General features: G+C 46.0%; 2 protein-coding genes across 4 annotated transcripts in view; both read left to right on the forward strand.

Moving 5' to 3' along the window:
- LOC144713599 (nuclear pore complex protein) overlaps positions 1-20,056 on the forward strand; it is a 40,930-nt gene extending 20,874 nt beyond the window's left edge. For 2 of the 3 annotated variants that reach the window (XM_078588228.1, XM_078588230.1), the window contains 16 exons: positions 9,473-9,568; positions 10,731-10,963; positions 11,032-11,089; positions 11,323-11,411; positions 11,505-11,636; positions 13,564-13,686; positions 13,896-13,994; positions 14,205-14,399; positions 14,647-14,821; positions 15,465-15,621; positions 16,074-16,282; positions 17,012-17,153; positions 18,245-18,405; positions 18,871-18,987; positions 19,090-19,155; positions 19,868-20,056. In XM_078588228.1, the coding sequence (XP_078444354.1) occupies positions 9,473-9,568; positions 10,731-10,963; positions 11,032-11,089; positions 11,323-11,411; positions 11,505-11,636; positions 13,564-13,686; positions 13,896-13,994; positions 14,205-14,399; positions 14,647-14,821; positions 15,465-15,621; positions 16,074-16,282; positions 17,012-17,153; positions 18,245-18,405; positions 18,871-18,987; positions 19,090-19,149 (2,046 nt within the window). In that variant the 3' untranslated portion in view covers positions 19,150-19,155; positions 19,868-20,056. The remainder of the gene's footprint in view (positions 1-9,472; positions 9,569-10,730; positions 10,964-11,031; positions 11,090-11,322; positions 11,412-11,504; positions 11,637-13,563; positions 13,687-13,895; positions 13,995-14,204; positions 14,400-14,646; positions 14,822-15,464; positions 15,622-16,073; positions 16,283-17,011; positions 17,154-18,244; positions 18,406-18,870; positions 18,988-19,089; positions 19,156-19,867) is intronic. The other variant, XM_078588229.1, reaches the window with a different exon arrangement.
- A 1,066-nt stretch (positions 20,057-21,122) lies between these two features.
- ASIL2 (sequence-specific DNA binding transcription factor) lies at positions 21,123-23,644 on the forward strand. The gene is made up of 2 exons (XM_078588786.1): positions 21,123-22,197; positions 22,280-23,644. Exon 1 carries the CDS (start codon positions 21,436-21,438, stop codon positions 22,171-22,173), a length of 738 nt encoding a protein of 245 aa, XP_078444912.1. The 5' UTR covers positions 21,123-21,435; the 3' UTR covers positions 22,174-22,197; positions 22,280-23,644.
- The last annotated feature ends 659 nt before the right edge of the window (positions 23,645-24,303 follow it).

The raw sequence follows: 24,303 nt of genomic DNA on the forward strand, positions 1-24,303 counted from the left end.
ATCTGAAGTTTGGAGTTTGGATCGATTGGGACTACTGATGGCCTGCAGTCACTCATGCCCGTTTCCTTCAACAAATCCATAGTATACTTGTGTTGAGATATGAAGATGCCAGCTTTGGAGTATGCTACTTCAATCCCCAGGAAGTATCTTAGTCTTCCTAATGACTTAACTTCAAGCAGTTGTGGATCATTAGGGCTCTAGCCATCTCTACAACATATCCAATCTTCCTTTCCGCCACCCCGTTTTGTTCTGGAGTACGTACACACGATGACTGGTGAATGACTCCTTTTGACCTGAAGAATATGGATAGTGTCTCATTGAAGAAGTCCCTTGCATTGTCAGATCTAAAACATTTAATTGGGGTATTAAATTGCCTTTCTATGATTACAAAGAATTCTTTCACCTTTTGGGATACCTCTCCTTTAGTTTTCAATGGGTAGATCCAAGTTGCCCGGGTACAATCATCTACAAGTATTAAGAACCACTTTTCTCCAGTAATAGATGGATTTGCCGAAGGACCCCATACATCACTATGTATCAACTGAAAGGGATTTTCTTTTCTTTCACTTTTCCCACTAAAGGATGCTCTTTTGTGTTTGGCAAGTTGACACGTTTCACATTTAAACTGATCCCTTACAATTTTTGTACCAAGCTTTGGAAACAACTTTACCAAAAATTGAAAAGACAGGTGACCCAATCGACAGTGCCACCTCCTAAACTCTTCGGGCATCCTACAGTTCTCTTTCGACATCTCCAGTGCTCCATCATCGCTTTCTTGTGGTCGTCATCCTCCAAATACAGCAGTCCACCTCTCTCCTCAGAGGCTAAGATCCTCCGTCGAGTTCCCTTTTCAATCAGAAAACATCCATCATCAGTAATGTCAAAATCATATTTAAGATCTTTTACCAATCTTTGGTGGGAAATCAATTGAGCCTTCAAATTAGGAACATGAAGAACATTCTTCATAAGCCCCAGATCTCTGAATTTAACAGTACCAATTCCTGCTACAGGGAGAACTTCCCCCCCTGCAGTGAATACCTTTTTCCTCCCTGGGCATGATACATATTGGTTGAATTTCCTTATATCTGGAGTCATGGATCTGTAGCCCCAGTGTCCACGATCCAGTCACTCCTAACATAAGTAAGATAAGTTGAGGACTCACCTGAAGTTGCCAAGGATGAGAAGCTGATGTGCCCCTTTAGCTCCTCTAAGATTTCCTTTTTAAGAGCTTTCAGTAGATCAGTGTTTCCTTTCTCCTTTTCTTCTTTAACTTTCTGATCCTCCTGTGGGCAATCGTCTTCTTGTACATTATAGGCTTTGTCGCCTCTCGGCTTGCCATGCTTCGTCCAGCAGGTATCTTCCACATGCCCTTTCTTGCCGCAGTAACTACATTCTATATTTGGTCTTCTCGGTCCTTTCCAATCACTCTTGTCACCTTGGTTCCTCTTGTAGACAGATCCTTTCAAATCTCCTTGATTCCGATCTTTCTGCCCCCTTGACTTGGTCAACAGACCAGCTCCATCTTCTGTTTTCCCTTCAGGGGCAAGACCTCTAAGGGACTCTTCATCAAGTACAATATAGAAGGCTTCCTCTAGACTGGGAACCTTTTCCCGAATCAGGATTTGGCTCCTCAGTGCATTATATTCCGGCTTCAGACCCCAGAGGAACTTGAACAACCTTTCCTTATTAGTGTATTCCCATACACTCTCATTTTTTACCGGTGACAGATGATCCAGTTCTGCCCATAAAGCCTGAATCTCCTCATAGTATTCTGAGACAGGTCTTTCTCCTTGTTGAGTAGTCCAGATCCGATGTGTTAATTCACAGCTCCTATATGTCGTACTCTTCTTGGGAGCGCTCTTCTTTAAGTAGGACCAGACTTGGCAAGCAGTCTTCATGTATTTTACTTTGGGAAGTTGGTCATTTTTCATGCTTGTTTTCATATAAATTAAGGCAAGCATGTCATCCTTCTTCCACTTGCTGTATCCAGGATCAGAAGAATTCATTTCCTTCTCCAAATGATCTTCCAGTCCCTTCAAGCTGAGGTTCAATTCTACAATTTGACCCCACTCCTCAAAATTCCTTCCATTTAACTTGAGGGATTCTGGTACAGGAGGAATCATTGAGGAATTCGTATAGATTTCCTCACTGTTTTCCTCTATACCTTTGATCCCTTTCACAATGGGACTCTCCGCAGTGGACATACTTAGAACTCAAGTTCAGGAATGAACACACCTGGATTTTACTGAAGCTTTCAGATTAGATTCTGAAGAAGAGCAAGCTCCTCTGCTGTAGCCTTATCTCTGATTCCGCCGGTATAGGTCTCCCTCTGGCTCGCCGATGCGGCTTCAAACTCCTTGACGACGCTTCTTCTGGCTTCTCGCCGACGGCACTGCTAGTTTCTGGTTGACAACCTCCTCGTCGACAACCTTGCCGACGATATCTCAAAGTTCCTCGCCGACGACCTTCTTCGCGATCGTTGGCGGTAGCTCCTTCGACTGCTGCTCTGGCGCGAAGGAAAACGACGAAGCTTCAAATTCTCCGACTAAGCTAGGGTTTTCTCCAACCAAAGCTCTGATACCATGTCATCTGTCTAAGAATGAAATAACACTTTATTTCATCACTTTACAATGATGGACCGAACCCCTATTTATAGGGTTTGGGAATTCAAGAGATTACACGATATTTCTAGAAATAGAACCTTCTAGAAGATTAGAGAAAGAGAAAAAGAGAGAAATAATTCTATTGTCTGACAGTTATCGTTTTGGACCACTGATTTAAAAGGTCACTGTCAAACTCAAGTCAATGATATTTGTTAGTGAGATAGTCAGCCTTATGGGCTAATGGGCCCTATTCTATAAGCCCATTAGCCCTCTTATCATTCTCTCTCTCCTAGGGTATATGTATACCCAGCCATGTACTCTATTGAGTGATGTCATTATCTTCTTCCTTCCTCTCTTGACATGGTATCAGAGCTCCAGAGCTCTTCCATCTAGGGTTTGACATCACCCTCTCGCTGTCTAGCGAACCCGGAGCGTGATCGACGGATCAGCCACAGCACGAGCTGTAGCCAGCCCGCGGAGCTTCTGGAGAACCAGCCGCAGCCGCAGCCCTAGCCGGAACCGCAGCCGCAGCCGAGTGCCAGCCACAGCCGCGCGCCAGCCGCAGCCGCGCACAGCCGCAGCCGCTCGCCAGCTGCAGCCGCGCAGAGCCGCAGCCGCAGCCGCGCGCCAGCCACAGCCGCGCACAGCCGCAGCTGCAGTCGCGCGCCAGCCGAAGTCGCGCGCAGCCGCAGCCAGCGGCCTCAGCCGCCGCCGAAGCAGCAGCAGAAGCCGCAGCAGCCGCCGAAGCAGCAGCCGCCGCCACAGCCGCAGCCGCAGCTTGCAGCCGCAGCCGCAGCTTGCAGCCGCAGCCGCAGCTTGCAGCCGCAGCCGCAGCTTGCAGCCGCAGCCGCAGCTTGCAGCCGCAGCCGCAGCTTGCAGCCGCAGCCGCAGCTTGCAGCCGCAGCCGCAGCTTGCAGCCGCAGCCGCAGCACGGGCCGCAACCTCAGTCACAACAGCCGTCTCCGTAGAGACCACGGCTCTGATGTCGGAGGAACTTTACTCCATGGGCCAGACGCGTCAACCGGCCGTCCCAGATGATGGCTTCACCGATGCAGACTTTCAACGAGAACCCTTGTCACACAAGGTTACTCATTCTCTGCCGGCGGTTCCCGACACGACGTGTCTCCAGGGCCCGAATTTGTTACAGTGGCGTCACTTTGTCGAGACTACTCTCAAGGCTCGCCAACTGTTCAAGCATTGCACACAAGCCCCGCTTCCATCGACCCATCCACACTATGCGGCATGGGAAGCCGAGGAACACTTCGTCCTTGGATGGCTCTACACGACCTCCCTGGCACCCTCGTTCCGTGAAAGGTTCCCTCGCTGCGCCATCGTGAAGGGTTTTTGGGACCAGGCCAACAAATTCTGCGGCCGCGAAGGGGACAACTGGCGCCTCTTTATGCTCGTTGCTAAAGCCAGCAACTTTCGCCAAGGCGCACTGTCCATCTCGGACTATGCGCTGGAACACAAGAAGCTGTGGGACGAGGTGGACTACTACTTGCCGACGGATGATCCGACGTGCAAGTCATTCCAGAACACTCTTCGCCTACGACACTCGGCGCCGTGCCCTCCATCGCAAGGAAGGCCTTCCTTCCATTGATGACTTGGTGAAGGAACTCCAGGAAGAGGAGAGTCATTTTCATGTCATTGGCACTCTCTCCTCGGAGGCAGCTTGTGACTCGACTGCCCTCCTCGCCCAGCCTCCCTCGCCCGCTCCTGCTCCCCCCGCGGAGGCAGCCCCCTCCGGGCTGATTTGCTCCTACTGCAACAAGCCTGGACATCTCCGCAAGTGGTGCAAGAAGCGTCAGTACGACAACCGGAAAAAGGAGGCTACCGAAGGGAAAGCTATGGTTGCCTCCTCCTCTACCTCTTCTACCAGCCCGGCGACTATTGAGCAGCTCCAAGCCGACTTGGCCCGTCTCCGTGACCAAGTGGCTACTATGCAGACTCAGACTCAGTCGACGGCACATTTTGGTGGATTTGGTGCGTTCTCTCTCCCTCAGTCTGAACAGTGGTATTGTGGTACGGCTTCTTACTCGCCTCTCGTATCGGATACAAGCTGGGTTCTTGATTCGGGGGCAACCGAACACATGACCCCGTTCAATGACCGGTTTGTATCCTACGAAAGGCATAGTGGGGACCGTACAGTTCTTACAGCCGGTGGTGGACGGTTGCGTGTTGCTGGAATTGGGGCAGTGTTTGTAGACGGCCTCGGAGTGGTCAGCAATGTTCTTCATGTCCCCGACCTGCGAGCTATACTTATGTCTCCTCAGCGTTTGGTTGACAGTTTGTCCTGTTCTTTTCACCTCCAGCCTGACGGGATGTTTCTATCTGACAAGGTGGGTCGGACTACACCGATTAGGCGGGAGAACGGGTTGCTGTTGTTGGACGATGGGGGGCGCTCTCGGTGCTTCCTGCTTAACCGCCAACTCCGACCGGCGGATGTGCAGCGTATGGGACGTCTCCAGTTGGCTCACCAACGGCTGGGTCACCCGCCATTTTCAGTTTTAAAGCGTCTCTTTCCTTCGATGTGTACTGGATTGGACCTTCAGACTATTGTGTGTGATGCCTGTCAACTGGCGAAGCACCGTCGTTCATCTTTCTCTCCGTCCACCTCGCACTCCTCCACTCCATTATTTCGCATCCATAGTGATGTTTGGGGACCCGCCCCGCAGGCTAGCCTAAAGGGCCACCGATACTTTCAGATCTTTGTTGACGAGGCCACCCGCTACACATGGGTCTACTTGTTGACCGCCAAATCTGAGGTTTCTCCGACGGTCCGTCACTTCTGCACCATGGTTCGTACTCAGTTTGGCCGAGGTATTCAGCGCTTCCGCTCCGATAACGCCCGGGACTTCGTCAACACCGAGCTGGCCACGTACTTTGCTAACCATGGGATTCTCCACGAGTCCTCTTGTGTGGCCACCCCAGAACAGAACGGTATGGCAGAACGTCGGATCGGGTATGTCACGTCGACCGCCCGTACCCTTCTACTGAACTATTCTGTTCCGTGGGCGTATTGGGGCGAGGCGGTCTTAACGAGTACCCATCTCGTAAACCGTCTCCCCTCCCAGCCCCTCGGGTTTGTCAGCCCACTGGATTGTCTCTCCACGGCGTTCCCCCATCTCTCACTGCGGACTGGACTCCTCCCTCTTATCTTCGGGTGCACGGCGTACGTCCACGATACGGCTCCCACTCGCACGAAGCTCGATGCTCGAGCTCTCCGGTGCGTCTTCGTCGGGTACGCTTCTCTCCAGAAAGGTTACCGTTGCTACCACCCTCCGTCTCGGAGATTTTTCATCTCGGATAACGTCACCTTTACCGAGCATGAGTCTTACTTCGGTGATTCTACCTCGCCACGCCTTCCGCTGGGTGAGGCGTCTTCGACTCCTTCCTTGGAACCCTTTCCACTTGTGGGACCCATCCCTCCACAGTCGCCGTCCCCAGCCACCTTCTCTCCCTTGCCTCCTACTGTCTCACCTCCCGGTGCACCGTCTCCTCCCCCTAGTGCACCTCCTAACCCCGGGAAGTCCATCTCTCACCCCGGGGAGCTACCTCCTTCTCCTAGTGCACCACCTTCCCCCGGGGAGCCTCCCCCCACCCCCGGGGAGCTATCTTCTTCTCCCTCCTTTGCTTCCGCTCCTCCGTCGGACGATGCGTCACCCTCGTCTACTGATGATGATGCTCAGTTGGGATGGCTTATCGTCCTTCGGAAAGGGGTTCGTCAGTGCGCTCGCACACCTCTCTACCCCTTATCTCACTATCTCTCTTTTGATCGGCTAAGCCCTTCCTACCGGTCCTTTCTTTCTCACATCGAGTCGCATCCCCTCCCTCGTCGCCTATCCGATGCTCTTGCTTCTCCTCATTGGAAAGCGGCGATGGATGAGGAGATGCAGTCCTTGCTCAAGAACCACACTTGGGAAGTCGTCCCACTTCCTCCTGGCAAGAGGGCGGTGGATTGCAAGTGGATTCATGCCAAGAAGCATCATGCTGATGGTACTCTCGAGCGCCTCAAGTCTCGACTTGTGGCTCGGGGGTTTACTCAGTCGTATGGCGTGGACTACTTCGAGACCTTCTCCCCTGTGGCGAAGATGGAAACAGTCCGTCTACTCTTGGCGCTTGCGGCTCATTCCGACTGGCCGATACAACAGTTCGATGTGAAGAATGCTTTTCTCCACGGTGACTTGACGGAGGAGGTGTACATGCAGCCACCTCCCGGGTATACCCTTGGCCCCCCGGGCACCGTTTGCCGGCTGCGGAAGTCTCTCTATGGACTGAAACAGTCACCGCGGATGTGGTTCGGTCGGTTCTCTTCGGTCATGAAGACCGAGGGCTACACTCAGAGCAATGGGGATGCCTCCCTATTCTTCCGTCACAGTTCCGCAGGTGTCTCCATCTTGGCCGTGTACGTCGACGACATCCTCATCACGGGGTCCGATTCTGCAGAGGCCGGCCGCCTCAGCTCTGCGTTGGCCAAGGAGTTCGAAATCAAGGCCCTCGGTCCTCTTCGCTACTTCCTCGGCCTTGACGTGGCCTACTCCCCCCGGGGGATCTTTGTGTCACAGCAGAAGTATGCCGTTGACCTACTGGCCTTGACCGGAATGACTGAGTTTGCACCGGTTACTACTCCCATCGACCCTAACGTCAAGTTGGGTAAGGGGGAGGACTCAGCACCGGTGAACGCATATCAGTACCAGCATGTGGTGGGGAAACTCCTGTACTTGACCCACACCCGCCCCGACATCAGTTTCGCCGTCAACCTCCTCAGTCAGTTCATGCACTCTCCACGGGAGATCCATCGTCAGGCGGCCAACCGGGTACTTGCGTACCTAAAGGGCTGCCCCGGGAAGGGCTTGTTCTTTCCTCGGAGTATGGAGCGGACCGTGAAGGTGTACACGGATGCGGACTTTGCCGGCTCAGTTGTGGACTGTCGTTCCACCACGGGGTACTGCACTTTTGTCTTCGGCAGTCTTGTCAGTTGGAAGAGCAGCAAGCAGGACAAAGTGTCCCGCTCCAGTGCTGAAGCCGAATACCGGGCACTTGCCGATGGGGCCTCTGAAGGCCAGTGGATATACGGAATTCTCCATAACCTTCGTGTGGAGTATTCCGGCCCGATCCACTTCTACTGCGACAACAAGTCGGCAATCGCCTTGGCAAAGAACCCTGGCCAACAGGGACGGATCAAGCATATGGAACTCCACCGCTACTTCTTCAAGGAGCGCGTGGACGAGGGCATCTTTGACTTGGAATTTGTTCCATCCTCTGATCAAGCTGCTGATGTCCTTACCAAAGGACTATCTCGACCTCTCCTGCAACGTGCAGTGTCCAAGCTCGGCATGGATGACATCCATACTTCGCTTGCGGGGGGGTGTTAGTGAGATAGTCAGCCTTATGGGCTAATGGGCCCTATTCTATAAGCCCATTAGCCCTCTTATCATTCTCTCTCTCCTAGGGTATATGTATACCCAGCCATGTACTCTATTGAGTGATGTCATTATCTTCTTCCTTCCTCTCTTGACAATATTTGTTATTTTTCTGATCTTGACTCCCTCAATCAATGATAAATCTAGCCTGTGAATCTTTAATAAATTGTTATGAACAAGATGTCAGAACCAAAAAGTCACAAATTATGACTGTTGTAGATCTTCTGGCAATTTAAAAGCCTTCAGGTGCGCATGTCTGCACCCCCTTCAGGTCGTTGGACTTTTCTCGGAAGGTTTCTAATCTTCTACGTGATCTCCCGTTTTATTTATACCACTACTGGCACTGGTCTCAGTTAGTGTGTCCGAACATTTTTGGCACCCTCCTCATCCGCATCCTCTATCTATAGATTCTCATATGAAACTTATCATTTTTCTCAACAAAAATCTGATATGCTGATTGGTGTTTGTGTAAGCGGGATTTTTTATATAGCACGAGAAGATTGTTGCTATTTCAAGAATTCTAGCTGCCTTATTGCGCCATCAGGTTATCAATGCTCCATGTAAATTGTTATCCTTAGTTCTACATTGGCTTTCAATATCTGCATTATCCTCTCTAGGCATCTACTCCTATTAGTTACCCCAGATCAATTTTTGGTGTCTCCCCCGCTAGGGGGACTATGTCGGTGATGGTATTCTTGGTAATTTGTTAAGCTGCGAGTACTCCAACGAATTGATAGAACTTAACAGTGTTCCAAAGTACACAATGTCTGAGAAAGGTAGAAGAAGATAGGGCGATAGAAGGAGGAAGGGCAGTAGGCAGAATTGACGACGCCTCCGAGCAGACGGGGTTGATGACGTCTGGACTCAGTCTGGATGCCGCCCTCGAGCAGGGATAGTCGTCTGCGACGAGAAGGGTCAGAAGGGCCTTCGGATTAGAGGGTGTGCGAAGCACTTACCAAGGTCAAAAGCCACCGATCTCCCTTTGCCGATTAGTTGAAATAGGTTCCGCTAATGGGCCCCCGACGTGGGCCTGGGCCGACGTTCGTAGATGCGATGTCGGATTGCATCATAATTACAGTTATAATTTTTCTGTCATCAGCGATTCATTAAATCCATCAAGGAGTTTGATTTATGTTCCAGTCAGATGCTGCTCTGTGCCTGCTGTCTATTCCTAGCTCAAATCACCAAAAAATTTTGTTGTACACCAGTTTGCATCTCGGCTCTTGACATTGGAACCAGTTTTTGGTGGATAATTTTCTGTTTTATGTTTTTTTTTCTGGTTTTGATTTTTTTTGCGTCGACCCATGTGAGTCCGATGACTCTCCTAAAATTATTGTTGTTTTGGATGAAACTTATGGTATTCATTTTATTGGTTCGGATATTCAATAATCAGCCGTCTCAGTTATGAAACCGAGACAAATTGATAACGGAGTTCTGTTCTCTCAGAAAATTGCCGAGCAAGATGGAAGATATGAGGCTGCCGTTTATGCTGCCCAATGCAGTAACTTGAAGCGAATGCTTCCTGTGTGTGCTGATTGGGAGGTGAGCTTTGTATACGACATATCGTTTATCAATTCCATTTGTTGTTATTTAGATGTTCAATTCGTTGACATTATCTTCTATAGTTCAAAAAAAAAATATCAAATTTCCTCCTGTCTTAACTAAAATTAAATTTCAGCGTTTTTTAACCATTTAGATTGGTCTAGATGTTGTTATGGGATTGTTTTGGTAAGCCAGTCTGTTTGCTATTTGGGTTTTGGGCAGGGGATAAATTAATGGCCTCGACAGATTGTTCCCTTGAGTTGATTTAACTTCCTTGTCTTCTATAACGAAATTTCCCTTTATTTCCCTACAAAATAATTCACTGGTCACTGTAATGCATTGACACGGAGCCCAGCTCTTCCATATTCATGGTAGGGGGAAAAGGAAGGCCCAGCTCTTCATTACTTGTTTTGATGACAGCTTTTCTTTTTTGCTCTTATTTCGCGGGCATTAAATGTTAGTATCTGTTATCGGATCAACTATAACGACAGATCCAGCAACTCGTAATGGATTCAAATGGAAAAATAATTGACCAAAGTAGAGAAAAGAGTTCTCTCCAAGCCTCTTCAAAAGAAAAGGTAGAGGTAGAAGTATAGAAACGATGGAGATCCGATATGAATTCCCCCTTGGCCATCAGGAATGTGCCTTCGAGTTCTCCAGCTCCCGCTCATGGAGTTTGGGGAATTCTTGAAGAAAGAAGGCTTTTCATAACTGCCTCTTCCCCCTGTGGTCTTATTTATAGTTGCATGTGTCTTTCTAAATGGTACGTGCTGCGTTGCTTCCCTCCCTCCGGAATCGTCTCCTTCTGTATGCCTTGCTGAAGTACTTATCAGTATCGAAAGCTGTAACGTTGTCAGAAGCTGCCTGTCACGATTGAGGGAGATTAGGGTTAGAGAGATGTATGAAGAACCTTGCAAATCTCAGTGCATGATCATGTGTGAAGTGCATGATTATGATGTTATATTATCGATGTTTGAATTGCATCTTTCAAAAAAAAGTCTATGTTTTAATTGAAATTGTAGGCATTTCAAATTTATGCAGCTTAAAGGCGAACTAACTTGAAATAAGCTATCCTTTTGTAGTAATTTGTTTTACAAACTGGTGGAAGTTTAATTCCATTGCCATAATTAATCTAATAATTTCCTCTGTTGTCATGAACCAGTCAGCATGTTGGGCGTTGGCAAAATCATGGCTTGATGTGCAAGTTGACCAACAATTGTCTCAATTTCGACAAGTAAGAAGTGAACAGATGAGAAATTATGGCGTTGACGGGAACAGTTTTCCGGAGGAAGGTCTAACTCCACAATCCTTAGTTGACTCAGAGAGCTGGCCCCAACATGTTATTGACCAGCAACCAAGAGACTTGTCTTCTCTTCTTCAGAAGCTTCATTCAAGGTTTATTTTCTTCATTTCCTCTCCCATATATGATTTGACGTGTCTAAACTATTATTGATTTTGATTAGTGATATTGTTCACGAGGCGGTCTCTAAAGCATGCAAAGAACATCATAGACAAATTGAGGTAACAATTTAGATGATTATTGAGTGTAGTCATCCATTGCTTTTGGTTTCCAATTTTTCGCGGGTTATAAATGCTATGGTGTTTCTTTCTCCTATTACAAAAACTGGGGTGGTCACCGCCTTGCTGGGTGACTGTCCCTCCCACTTTTCAGAAAAAATTCCTCTTACAAAAACAAGCTACAAGTGCTAGTCGCCTATTTTTGGTTCAATTTGAATTTCGTCATTCTTCTGCAGATGAATTTAATGACGGGCGATATTCCTAATCTATTGGATGTTTTATGGTCGTGGATTTCACCGGCCAAAGATTTTCAAAATATAATGAGGTATGCTTTGATTTCTAATTTCTATGGATGGAGCTATTTGATGGTTGGTCGCTTCTGTTTTCAGAATTTTCTCAATCAAAACGCTCTTTTCAGGCCTCAGTGTGATCCACAGTTGATTCGGTTTTCAGCACATTTTGTTCTTGTGCTAAGATATTTATTTCCTGATGAGATGAAGGATACCTTCAGAAATAAACTCACGACAGTTGGCGATTACATTCTTCATGTGTAAGACTATTTATTCTGGTTCTTTGCGTATCCTATCTTTTTATAATTCATTGGCACCGTTTCTATTGTGACTTCTGTCTTATAGTTTATCGAAATTGTATCTTTTTGAGTTATTTCTGTCCTAATGGCTTATTTTGTCTTATTTATTTGAAGAAGTGATCTTATGAGGCATGGGTCAGAAATAATGGGTCAGATCCTTTCCATCTTGTCAGGATCTGATATCCAAGTTGTGTAAGAAAGGGGTGCACGGACCCCTTGGGTGCCTTGGGTTTGGATAGGTTTCCTTGTAATCATATCAGGAGGATCACCGAGTTTGGGTGACTTTCCCCTTTTTCTTTCATAAAAAAGAGTGCAGTTGAATTCGTGGAACTGAGAACTGCTGAAGTGACTCTCAAAAACAATCTGAAAGGAAAGGTCTTTGCATGTGAAACCTATGTACACATTTATGACACCTACAAACTAGATCCCAGCTCTGCAAGTGTTCATTTCATGCTATTCACAAACTCAAGAGGGCTACAAATGTCTGACTCAAAGGGGTATAAATTTTACATTTATATGGATGCGACTTTTGATAAAAGAAGGATGTATTGTACATCCGAGGAAAATACACCAACTCCAGATTTGGATAGATCACGGACTGAATTCAGGGGGAGGACCTAAGCTTTTACTGGAACTTAAACTGTTTTCATGGGCATTAAGTTTAGAAAGAACAGTTTGGTCATTAAATCCATCCTTCACTCTACACCATACTCTCTCTTCCTCCATGGATTCTCTCATTCATGCAAAACAGCCAAAATCTATCTTTTTGCTGTCGAATCTGTATGAATCCCAAACTGCTTAAGAGAAGCATTAAACCATATAAAATGGAAGGATCGAATGAGTGAGAAGACAAACTTTTTTTCTTTTTTTGGAAAAAAAGAGGAAGTTCACCCAAGACTGGCGATCCTCCCAGCGTGGTAGATGCTTGTTACTCCCAGCTTGGAGATAAGCTTCTGGAATGTAGTCTCGATGACACCTTTGATTGAAGTTGCGTTGGCATTCTCTTTACTTGGAAAAAAAAAGAAAGCAGAAGTCACAATAAATAGTTGAATTCTTATTTCTAATATTAGAAAGTGCCTTTTGCGGAGAAGATCGGCTACCTTGTCTGTAGTTGGCACGTACTGCATTCCCTGACGTTTTCCCTGATCAAGCGTCAGTTAATTTTAATATGTTTTGTCCTGTTGTGTTGTATGGGGTTGTGAGCTATATCAATTGCTGATTTACTATCACAGTAGAGTATAACTGTTGTATCTAGTGGATTATGTAGCACATGGAGGTCTGTAAGGACAATCTGTAACCACAACTTCTCACAAATGCTTTAAGTGAGAGCTTGAAATTCAGCTTCAGCACTAGATAGAGCAACCACCAGCTGTTTCTTACTTTTCCAGATCACCAAATTTCTGCCAAGGAATGCACAATCTCTTGTGGTTGATCGACAACTGATAAGGGATCCCCCATAATCTGAGTCTGTATAGATTTCCAGATTTGTTCCACTGCCCTTCTTGTACAATAGACCATGGCCTGCTGTGCCATTCAGATACGATAATAGTCTATAAGCTGCATGCATATGAAGTTCTCTGGGGCTGTTAATAGGTTATGTTTCAATTGAGAAATAAGAGAAGTACTTAATTGATTGCATCTTTTCTCTGGTTTCTGAAGAAGCCGAGCGTGAAAGAGAAATCTCATTTCTCAAGAGTGAGCGCAGAAGTAACTCCATCTCCCTACCTCATAAAATAAATGGAACCCTCAATATGCTTACTAATTAGAAGAGGACCCATCTTAATGCATTCCATCTCAATAAAACTTATATTTTCCAGAATGTATCTTGATTTTAGTTTCTCAAGGCACTTTATGAAAATTTGATGCTTTTCAATTAAAACCTTTTTAGGTATGCATTGTTCTTATTTTCCAAGCAGCATGAGGAGCTGGTTGGTGTTTACGCTGCTCAGCTAGCGCCTCACCTTTGTATCGATCTCTTCGTCCACATGATGGAAGAGAAACTCAACGATAGGTAACTTCGCCTCACCATACTTTTCTTATGCGTTGCAGTTGGTGAGCTCCGAACTTAATGAAATATTGTTTTAAAATCATACATGTAAAGTTAACTCACATTCAAATTTGGAAAATTTTTAACTATGCATTGAAAAGTCTAAAATATTCAGTTCAATGACGATATGTTAATCTCTCTGTAACTAATTTTTTGGTCTCGTCTGATGGCAGCTTCCATACTAAGCATAAAATCTTTCTTTCTGCCATACGATATTTGTCTTTTTGCTCTGAAGAGGACTCCAAGGCATCCTTTGAAGATATAATCGAAAGGTCAGGTCGTCTGTCAATTTGTTGCTTCTCTAAATTTAATATTTTAACTCATGTAAGAAGATGAGAGCTTTAGATCTCTTCTCCTGTACCTTTGGGTGGTTATGGCTTTGTCGGATGATTGCCTTAAATCATTTTCTCAAAAAAAAATTCTTAACTAATGAAGTTGGTCATAAGGCATTCAATTTAAGGAAAGTTCTCTTAAATGGCCAGGGTCCTCATTCGTTCACGAGGTACTAAGATTAAGCGATATGATGGTGAACAGCCTTCTGATGTGGCGGAGCAGCATCGATTACAGTCCCTTGAGAAGGCCAACGCAGTGCAGTGGCTTTGCTTCACGCCACCCTCCACTATTCCTGATTTCACTGTCGTCAATGCAAAGCTTCTCATGAGGGCATTATGCCACAGGTATGATTAAGATATTTCAATTTTTTCTTCTGTGTTACCAAATCATCATCTCTCATTCATGAATTCCGTAACAATTAGTTATCCCGTTTTTGATTTATTTTGAGCGGATACGCACGTTTCACATTTGTATCTCAAAGAAACCCTTGTCAATTGTCTTACTTTTTACTTATTTCCGCCAATCTTTAGTTACTCTAATAAAGTTGTATTCTCATTTGTATTATCGTGTGATAAGTACTGTGCGATGCAGTAATATTCTGTTTCGGGAGTTTGCATTGATATCTCTGTGGAGAATTCCTAAAATGCCAATCGGAGCTCACAAGTTGCTCAGCTTCCTGGCTGAACTTCTGAAGCAGCCGATGCACACCCTCCTTTCTCTTGACAAGGAAGTAGTTGCCGAGAATCTGCATGAATTTGAAGACTGGGTATGACTTGTCTTTTGCATCTTTTAGAATCATTTCTCTTGCTAAAATATTAAGAAGGAGTTTCACTTCCTGTTTGTTTTACTCTTGATAACAAAAAAAAACCTACGTGATTTGCGTCCTGGTATACAACACAGATTGTGCATCGCGTTAGTGTTGGCCATCGCAGGACAAGTAATCATCATCCAGAAATCATCATCGCCATCCTAATCACGGACAAGTGACTGTAATGATTACAATCTCCTTAATGTCATCATCACCCTGGCTGAGACGAATGATAAGGATGGCGATGAATTACCGTTGCCATCTTGTCATATTAAAACAAGGACAAGAAGCATGCAGCTGGGGGTGGGGGAATTTGTCAGTCCATCGTCATCGTCCTAGTCATAGTCATATTCCGCCAGTAAAATGACGATGAGGATTTTGTCATTTTGCTAGTTTCAGATGAGTGACGATGAGGACTTCATCATCATTATCATCTTTATCCTGGCACAGACAAATGTTGAGGGCACTGACAACTCATTATTGTCTTTAATCAAACATTGCAAATTTTACTTCTCACTAATCCACATTTTAGTGACGAGCATAAGACTGGAGGAGCAGGCTTTTATTTCAAGTTTAATGAATATTTTCAAATAATTGGCAGAGGGAGTACTATTCATGCGATGCAACCTACAGAAACTGGCTGAAAATGGAGTTGGAAAATGCTGACGTCCCACCCACTGATCTTTCCCTCGAAGAAAAAGAGAGGGCAGTAGATGCTGCCAACGAGGCCATTGCTGCATCACTTTCTCTTCTTGAAAGTAAGTGAATGGTTTGATGTTACTCCGGCAGTTATTTTACTTTGGCAATAGTTCGATTTATTCCTCGTACATTTATCGTTATAAATTCTTCCAAGCGATAATTTTCTTTGTTTTTTCTTGGGTGACCGCCCTCTTACAATCATCTTTCAAAAAAAATAATTTTCTTTGTTCTTCCTGAATGAGACTTTGAGAACTGTTTAATGGTTCTATCAACTTTAGCCGGTAAGCTGTCCAGCAAGCTGCAATGAAGAAATGCATTGATCAAGGGCCCTATTTCTGATCCGGAACAAGTAAAAGAGAATTTTCGCATGAAAAAAATATGATGAATCCTAGATACTGTGTTTATCTATTAGGTTACATATGTGTACTGAGAGTAGCAGGAATAGGTAAAAAATGCACTCAAATATATTTCATTCCTGTTATCTGAAATCTGATATGGCAATCTTTCAAAGTAGGAAAAGATGGAGTTCCGTGGTTGACTTGTACTGAGACGAGTGAATGCGAGGCATCTGAGCCCGTCTATATCGAGCTTAATGCAACGGCAATGCTGTGCCTGCCTTCTGGCGAATGTCTGCTTCCTGATCCTGCTTCATGTACCACTCTCACAAGTGCTCTCTACGCCTGCATCAGTGAAGGCGATGTGCTCAAACGACAAGTCATGGTCTGAAGTTCATACTCAAACTTTGTTTGGCTTTCGTTTTTTTTCATTTTAGTTTTTGTTGAACACAGTCTTCTTGTAAGTTGTTTTAAGGCTTCCTTTTGGTATAAACTGATAGGGAACCCTCAATGTGATAAGAACATGGGTTCCTCTTGAGAAGAGAACGTGAAGAGAGGGAGCAACTGGATGTTTGCCGTCCAGAGGAGAGGACTGGACATCGCCACGGGAAATAATGCCATGGAATTGACGTTGCCTGAGAGATTTGTGGCAGGAGGGGCTTTGCGGCAGAATGAGATAAACATAACTTCTCTAACTTTTTTGTCTGCCTTCTCCAAGTGAAGGATACAACTATTTTAAAGGGAAAACAAACTCCAGGGTTAATGACCTAAAGTGCCCCTAGCTTGTAAATGATAGAAACATCTCTAATGGGCCAAATGACTTGAACATCCCTTGAATCAACTGGGGTCGTATCACATTGTAATTTGAGTTTGAGTTTTCATCTTATTCCCTTCACCGTAGGATCCCGCTACCCTGCCCTACCATCTCTCCATTTCTCTTGCTTTCTCTTCCCCATCTCGGATTTCTCTTGCGTGCTGGATTCTTTTGTGACCAACCCCTTAGGATTCTTGGTCGCCTATTTTCTTCTGTTTTTAGTTTTTCCGAGGATGTTGATCATTGATTTAATTTGTTTGGAAATGATTGTTGATTGACATGGTTTGGAACTGTTAACAGATTAGCGTGGCAATCTGTTCAAAGGACAGCTATTGTGTGGAAGTCACTCTAAGATGTCTCGCTGTTGCTGGCGATGGTCTTGGGTTCCATGGGGCGAATGATGGAGGAATCCTTGCTGCCACCATAACTGCGGCATTCAAAGGCAATGCTGCTTTCCATCTCAGCAACCCCCCTCATTATTCTTCAATTTATTTGTCTTGGTTAACTTATTCCTTTTACGTTAATTCTATAATTTTCAGTCTTTATCGTTGTCATTTGTTTTCATTTATTTTTCTATGTTACCATCTCTTCTGGAACATATTTCTTCCTTCTCGCTACTTTTATTGTTCTTCCATTCCTCCAGGCCTTGAATCCGCTTCCTCCTATCATCTGTCTCTTGGAACTTTTACGTTTGGTTCAAAAATATTCTCTGGTTTATGCAACTCTCACTGTTGTTTTTAAGTCAGGTGGACGACAATAATTCGTTTTCCAAGATATTTTAGCAATGTTTCAAATGAGGGTTCTGATCATCTGTTCGGAGCCCTTTGCACATAATGGAAAAAAGGGGATTGATGGGAATATGTGTAAAGTTCCCTTCACTTCATGAAGCGCTTACGTTGCACAGACTCAGCGCCACTGTTGTTGCTTTTCCCAATTTAGTTGATAGCTTTACAGATTTTTATGCCTACAATGACGGAATATTATTTAATGATGGCATCTCTATCCATCATCACTAGACCTTAACCAAGGGCGTTCTTGGTATTATTGTAGAGAAAGCAACTTTATACTGTGTCATCTAGGATGCATCAACAGGCGTGGGCCATCATCATGTTGTGTCATCCAGGCCTGCCGTCGTCTGTCTGTGAGTCTCATTGGGACTGGATGATCCATCCCAAACCAGACGACAAACCCTAATTCGAGCTTCTCTCTCCCTCTAAATCTCACTCTCTTTTGATCTCTCTGTCTTCTATTCTCTCTCTCTCTTTCTCGTTCTCTTTCTGTCTATCTTCCTCTCTTCTTCTCTCTAGAAATAGTGCTATAAATGTGCTCAAGTATAGCAATTATCGAAGGCCAAACTGCTATCATCGTCTCGCCTGCTTCTACTTTCTGGCAGTCATTTTCGTAGTATTGGTTTTGCTCGATCTGCTTACTTTGTTTATGCCTATAAATCTCTCCTTTTATGCCATATTTGTTACTGTAATTTTGAAGATGTTTTTTGAGTATGGACTCAAGAAGTGAATTTGTGGACGGCAGGAGAATTGAGCAGGTTTCAAGCTGGGGTGACCCTGGAGATATCTCGGCTTGATGCTTGGTTCTCTGACTGCGATGGGTCGCTGCGCTCCCCTGCTACATACATTGTCCGAGGTCTCTGTCGACGCTGCTGCCTCCCTGAGCTCATCCTCCGAAGCATGCAAGTGAGCTTCGCATCTCTCTCTCTATATCCAGTTCTCTCTTTCTTTCTCCTCTCCGTGTTCTCTGTGTTCTTTTATCTCTTTCTTATCTTCTTTTCTTTCCGCCCTCTCTCTCTCTCTTTCCTCTTCTTTCTGTTGCTCTTTCTCTCTCCTGTTATCTTTTTTATCTCTTTTTATGCCTTGTGTAATCAAATGTCTCGTAGTTCTTTCTCTGTTTCCCTCCTCTGTTGATCTCTATCTTCTGTTATTTCCGCTCTCTTTCTCTCTGTTCTTACTCTCTTTCTGCCTCTCTCTGGTTGGCTCTTCCTCTGTTTTTTCAGCGCTCAATTTCTCATTTCTGTTGTATTTGCTCTCTCGTTCTCTCTCTCCCCCCCTCTTATTCTCTCTTCTCTATCTGTCTATCAGGCCTGTTATTTTTTTGTTCTCTGTAATATTATGATAAGGACTTAACCAACCTTATCGATGAAGATTCTTCTTGCTCTGGCTGAAACCGGAGAATCTGTGGAAGATCATGATCGTTTGATCGAGCTTGTTGCCTCCGACGCATCTGGATTGCACCGTCTGTTCAGCCAGCGCCAGCTGCAGGTTCGGGCAGCTTCGTTTGTTTTCCACAAAAAAATAAATGTTTGTATGAATTTTTCTCTCTTTATTTTTAATCTAAAAATTTTACGGCATGTTTCTTTTCAGGAGTTCTTGGTCTTTGAGAGGGACTTCACCCTGTACAGAATGGAGGCGGCCGAGGCTTGATTTCAGGTCATTTCTCTATCTATCTATTTATCTCTCTCGTTCATCTATCCTTTTACTCCATCGTTCATCATCCTTCCATAAATTTATCTCTCTCTCTTTGCTTCCGTCAATCTATTTCAATATCGCTTGTCCACAAATTCCATCTCCCCTCTCATTCATTTATCTTCAAATTTCACGCTCTCTCTCTCTCTCAGCCCAATCAGTCTCCTTCCATCCATCTACTTAAATCTCTCTCTATCTCGAGCTATCTCTATCTTCACAAACCATCTCTCTTCATCCATGGTAGACGTGGTCGTTCGGTTCTTTTTGTGTGAATTGTTCGTTCTGTTCTGTTTTCCGAACAGAACAAAAACGAGTTCAAACAGAACATCGCAGGGACCCTTGTGCGGTTCTTTTGTTCACTTCGCGAATTTTGTTCTAGTTTTGTTCGAATGTGCAAATTTTGTTTGAATGTGCGAATTTTGTTCGTTTTTGAAAATAAAAAAGAACAAAACAAAGAACAAGGCCCTGTGCGGTTCTTTTGTGCGAATTTTTTGTTCGTTTTAAACGAACAGAACAGAACAAGGATGTATAATCCATGGAAAATCTCCATGCTTCCATCTATTTCAAAGTATAATTATATCTTCCCCTTCATCTCATTTGAAATCTCCCTGCATCTCTACCAGACATTATCTTTATCTCTTTGTCTCTTTATCTCCAAGTCTATGTCTATCTCCAGGACACGGCATCTCCTCAGTCATCAATCAAGGCACCGGCGACCAGTTATGACCACTCTGCCGTTAACCAAAACAGATCTGACATGTAACTTGACATGGACTTTCACATGGATCCCATCTTGACTTTTGACTCCCCCACAACATGACATCTAAGGCCTATATTTTATTCAATGAGTTTGCCTTTTCAGTCAGAGGACTCTGGGTCCGTTGTCTGCCGTTCCGTCCGTCTTAAGCCCGGGTTATATCTTCTATCAATCAACCATCTAAAGCATATATTTTCGTAATTAATCATCTGTACGAGATGATGGATGACCGATGATGGAAAATGGACGGTGGATGGCATGGAGGTAGGGATCATCAAATGTCATTCGTCACGTCACATGTCACCATGACGGAAATGTGATGGATGACGTGATGGTGACGGAATGGAAGGGGTGTGACGGTGACGGTGACGGCCTGTACGTGACGGGATACCATGGACGCATGACGTGACGAAATGTCCATCACGGATGACGGACCGCGCTTTTCCTCGTGGTGACGGCGCTCGTCCGCACCACCGCTGCCGCCGTCTGGCCAGACGCCGGCGCAGGCGGCAGCTACCCCGGTTCGGCTTCCCGAGCTGGGCGGCGGGAAAGGCTTCCCGCCAAGCTTCGTGGGCGGCAGGAGGGGCGAAGGTTACGGCGGCCCCGGCGGCAGGCGCAGCGGCAGTGGCGTGTGGCGGTCGTCGGTGGTGTGCAAGGAGCGGGGGTGGTGCTTCGGGAAGAAGCTGAGCGGGTGGCGTGGCCTGGCAGTTTGAAGTGGGTAGTCGGTGGCCGCAGAGAAGTAGAAATTAGATAGTAAAATAAATAATAACATAGTAAAATAAATAATATTATACTTTGACTATGTCTATTAACATAGTAAAATAAATAATATTATTTCTGTCACCGGTGACGGTGACGGCGTCACAGTGACGGGGACGTGACGGAACGAGGAAGAAGGGATGTGTGACGGGTATGTGACGGAATTTTTTTAAATCCTCAGACGCATGATGGGATGGTGACATGAAGAACATTTAGTCACATCACCATTTGTCACGCATCGTCATCCGTCCTGTCACGTCCGGGGCGTCACGTCCTGGACGCGCCGTTCCCTACATGGAGGGAAAGAGAGAATTAGGAGAGGGAAAAGAGAGCAATTTAAATAGAGAATGGGAGGGTAATTTAAATAGAGAGGTGATACGTTGACTTTTAACCGTTGACCTCGTCCTCAGTAATCCAAGAATTGCTAATTTACCTTTGACTTTGACGTCCTAACAGATATACTTAAGTCTACTTTTCCACAGCGCCGTATTGACTTTTGGCTTGCAGACGACCTTGACTATGACTTTTGACTGTGATAAACTAGTCTATTGTTCTAACGGCCAACGGTAACTCGCACGTGCGGGAAACACGTCAGCGTCCTGTCCCGGCGGACCAGGATAAAAAGAAAAAAAAAGAAAAAAAAAACCGAGGGAGAAAGCAGGCCTCGGGAGCCGTCGGCACCGGCGTTTAACGGCAGCCGCTCCCGGGAAACCCTAGCCGCCTCCGCCATGGAAGAGGGCGACGAAGCTCGGTCGGGCCGCCCGTTGAGATCGCCGCCGGCGGCGCTGCCGGCGGCGGCGGCGGCGCTGATGAAGGCGGCGGCGCTTTCGTCCGGCGGCGGCAGCGGCGGAGGCGGCTCCGGCAGAGAAGACTGCTGGAGCGAAGGCGCGACGGCGGCGCTGGTCGAGGCGTGGGGCGAGCGCTTCTTAGAGCTCGGCCGCGGCAATCTTCGCCAGCACCATTGGCAGGAGGTGGCCGACGTTGTCAGCGCCCGCGACGACTACGCCAAGCCCCCCAAATCCCAAGCCCAGTGCAAGAACCGCGTCGACACCCTCAAGAAGAAGTACAAGCTCGAGAAGGCCCGCCGGGCCTCTTCCTGGCCCCTCTTCCCCCGCCTCCACCACCTCCTCTCCTCCCCTTCCTCCTCCCCGGCCCGACCCGGGCCCGCCCCTTCCGCGTTCCCCCGAGCCCCCCCCTTCCCTGTCGCCCCACGCTCCTTCCACCACTTCCGGAAGAAGAAGGCGTGGAGAGAAGAGGGCGACCGCGGATTGGCTGAGCTGACTCGGGCCATTCGCGCGTTTGGGGAGGTGTATGAGAGAGTGGAGCGGTCCAAGATTACGCAGGCGGTGGAGATGGAGAGGCAGAGGATGGGTTTTGCCAAGGAGCTTGAGTTGCAGCGGATGCAGTTTTATGTGAAGACCCAGCTGGAGCTCACCCGCCTCAAGCGCGACGGCTCTTCTGATTGAATATCCGATTCTTTGCCCCCCACTGTAAAGTTTTTTGTTTTCTCTCTCTTTCTTTTCCTGGGTTCAATCTCATGTTCTCCGGAAATTTTCCAAAATTTCGATGTAGGTTTGGATGTGATCTGCCTGACGATTGAAGCTCCTTTTCCATGGATTTTAGTCTGCCCCTCCGGAGCCACAGCAAATAAATCTTACCCTTCGACTGTGTCAGCGAACAATTGGAGCTGACAACAATGTAGAATCAAACTCTGCTGGTACTAGCCAGTGAATTGGATCTCTGCCTGCCATGTCCTTTGGTAGCAAGTTGAGGGGAAGAAGGAAGAAGATGGGCCAGTGATGGCGGAGAACTTCGAGTGCAACAGCTTCATGGACATGGCCGGGGAGCCAGTAGTAAGGTCGTGCAGGCTAGTGTTCTTCTGGGCATGCATCATCTTTGGCTGTGCCTCCTTTAATAGGGCAGCTACTGCTCAATCTGCCAAGAGGGGACGGAAGAAGGGGTGATTGATGCCCATCAACATGAGATGGAGGTCGAGGAACAGGACAGAGGAATTGGAGGAGAGGGGGGCGCCATGTCCTATGCTTCTTCTGTTCTGTTCCTTGACCTCCCTCTCTTCTCAATGGGCATCATGTTCTCGTCTTTCGCCTACTCTTGGCAGATCGGCTGCTCGCCACCCTTGCAATGGAGGTACATCCAATGGTAGATGCAGGCCCAGAGAACAAGTGGCCCCATGATGCCACCTCTGGCTCCCTAGTCATGTACTTGCAGATGTTGCACTTGAAGTTTTCCACAATCGCTGCCCCTTCAGCTTCCTTCTTCCCTGAACTTGTCGTCAAGGCCCGGTGTTCAACTCCTTGGACATGGTAGGCAGCGACCCAAGTTGCTATACCATCAGATGAACTTGATTCTACATTCTGATAAGCTCCATTTTATGGCTGAACTTGATCCCCTTGCTACCACAATTGGAGTTGGCAACCATGGATTAGGGGGATCTCAGATAAGACAGAGCAATGTCAAGGCGAATGCAAGGACAAGGGGGGTGGCATGCAGATGAGGTTGAAATTTTTTTGGTTTCAGCTCCAGCGATGGCACTCTGTGGGAAAGAATCAGATCCATGGCAAAGGAGCTTTGAATGTCCCTGGCTTCGGAAACTCAATTCATCCATCATTTCATAAATGATACTTACATTTATGTATGTGCTGTGATGAGACGCAGCCACACGAATAAAACAGCTGTTGAATAATTCAATTTTAAAACATTAAAAAGTTAAGTTGAACAGAAAAGTTATGGACTTCGATATTCTTCGATATTCTTTGTAATCCTTCACTTCAAAACCTGTGTCATCCTCGTATGTATGTCTTGCCTTGTGTTGCTAAGAAGAGGCACTCTCAGGGATAACTTGCTGCATGAATTAGGTGGAGCTGCTTATCTGACACTACAAGGCATGAAAATTTAGGATCTCTTCTGTGGGCTGTTGTAGTAGTGTATCAGCACAAATGGGGCATTCATGAAAGTATGTAAATCATTCTCATGAATTATTTCTTCTGCAAACGTGTCCAGCTGCTCGCGTATGATAAATAAGATAGCAATGTCGAAGCACTGAAGAGGTATAACTTCATTACTTGAGTGCAGATTGAGCTAAATGACATTTTTTGTTGAGCATCTAGCATAGGGTTTGGGTGAGAGTCTTAATCATCAAGAGGAATGAGTGAAACCTTCAATGATGGATCAAATACTTTGGTAGTGGGGAGTTTTATTTTGCTTCCATTGGGCCTTGTATTTCTAGGTATTCTCTTTCGGTGCTCATAAGCATATTGGATTGGAAGCATTTAGATAGATATTCAATTATCAAGGCCAACTACTCTAATTATGATCAAAACGATGGAAGTCATGATCTATAACCTTAACAACACCTCAATGATGTCACAAAAAGATCAGAGCTCTTCTGTAAGCCTTTTCACAGCATTTCTCTTCTCAAAATTAATTCACATTTTTACCAACAACAAAAGTGACATCTTTGAAATAGTCAAGCAATTCCCTTTTCTAAAGCAAAGGCCTCATTCCACCAGATAGATGAATCTTTGGCATGCAAGTGGTTGTTTTGCATCCCAATCTCATTGCAGAAAATGAGAATC

This window comes from Wolffia australiana, chromosome 16, assembly GCF_029677425.1.
Source record: "Wolffia australiana isolate 7733 chromosome 16, ASM2967742v1".
In the NCBI taxonomy this organism is placed as follows: domain Eukaryota; kingdom Viridiplantae; phylum Streptophyta; class Magnoliopsida; order Alismatales; family Araceae; genus Wolffia; species Wolffia australiana.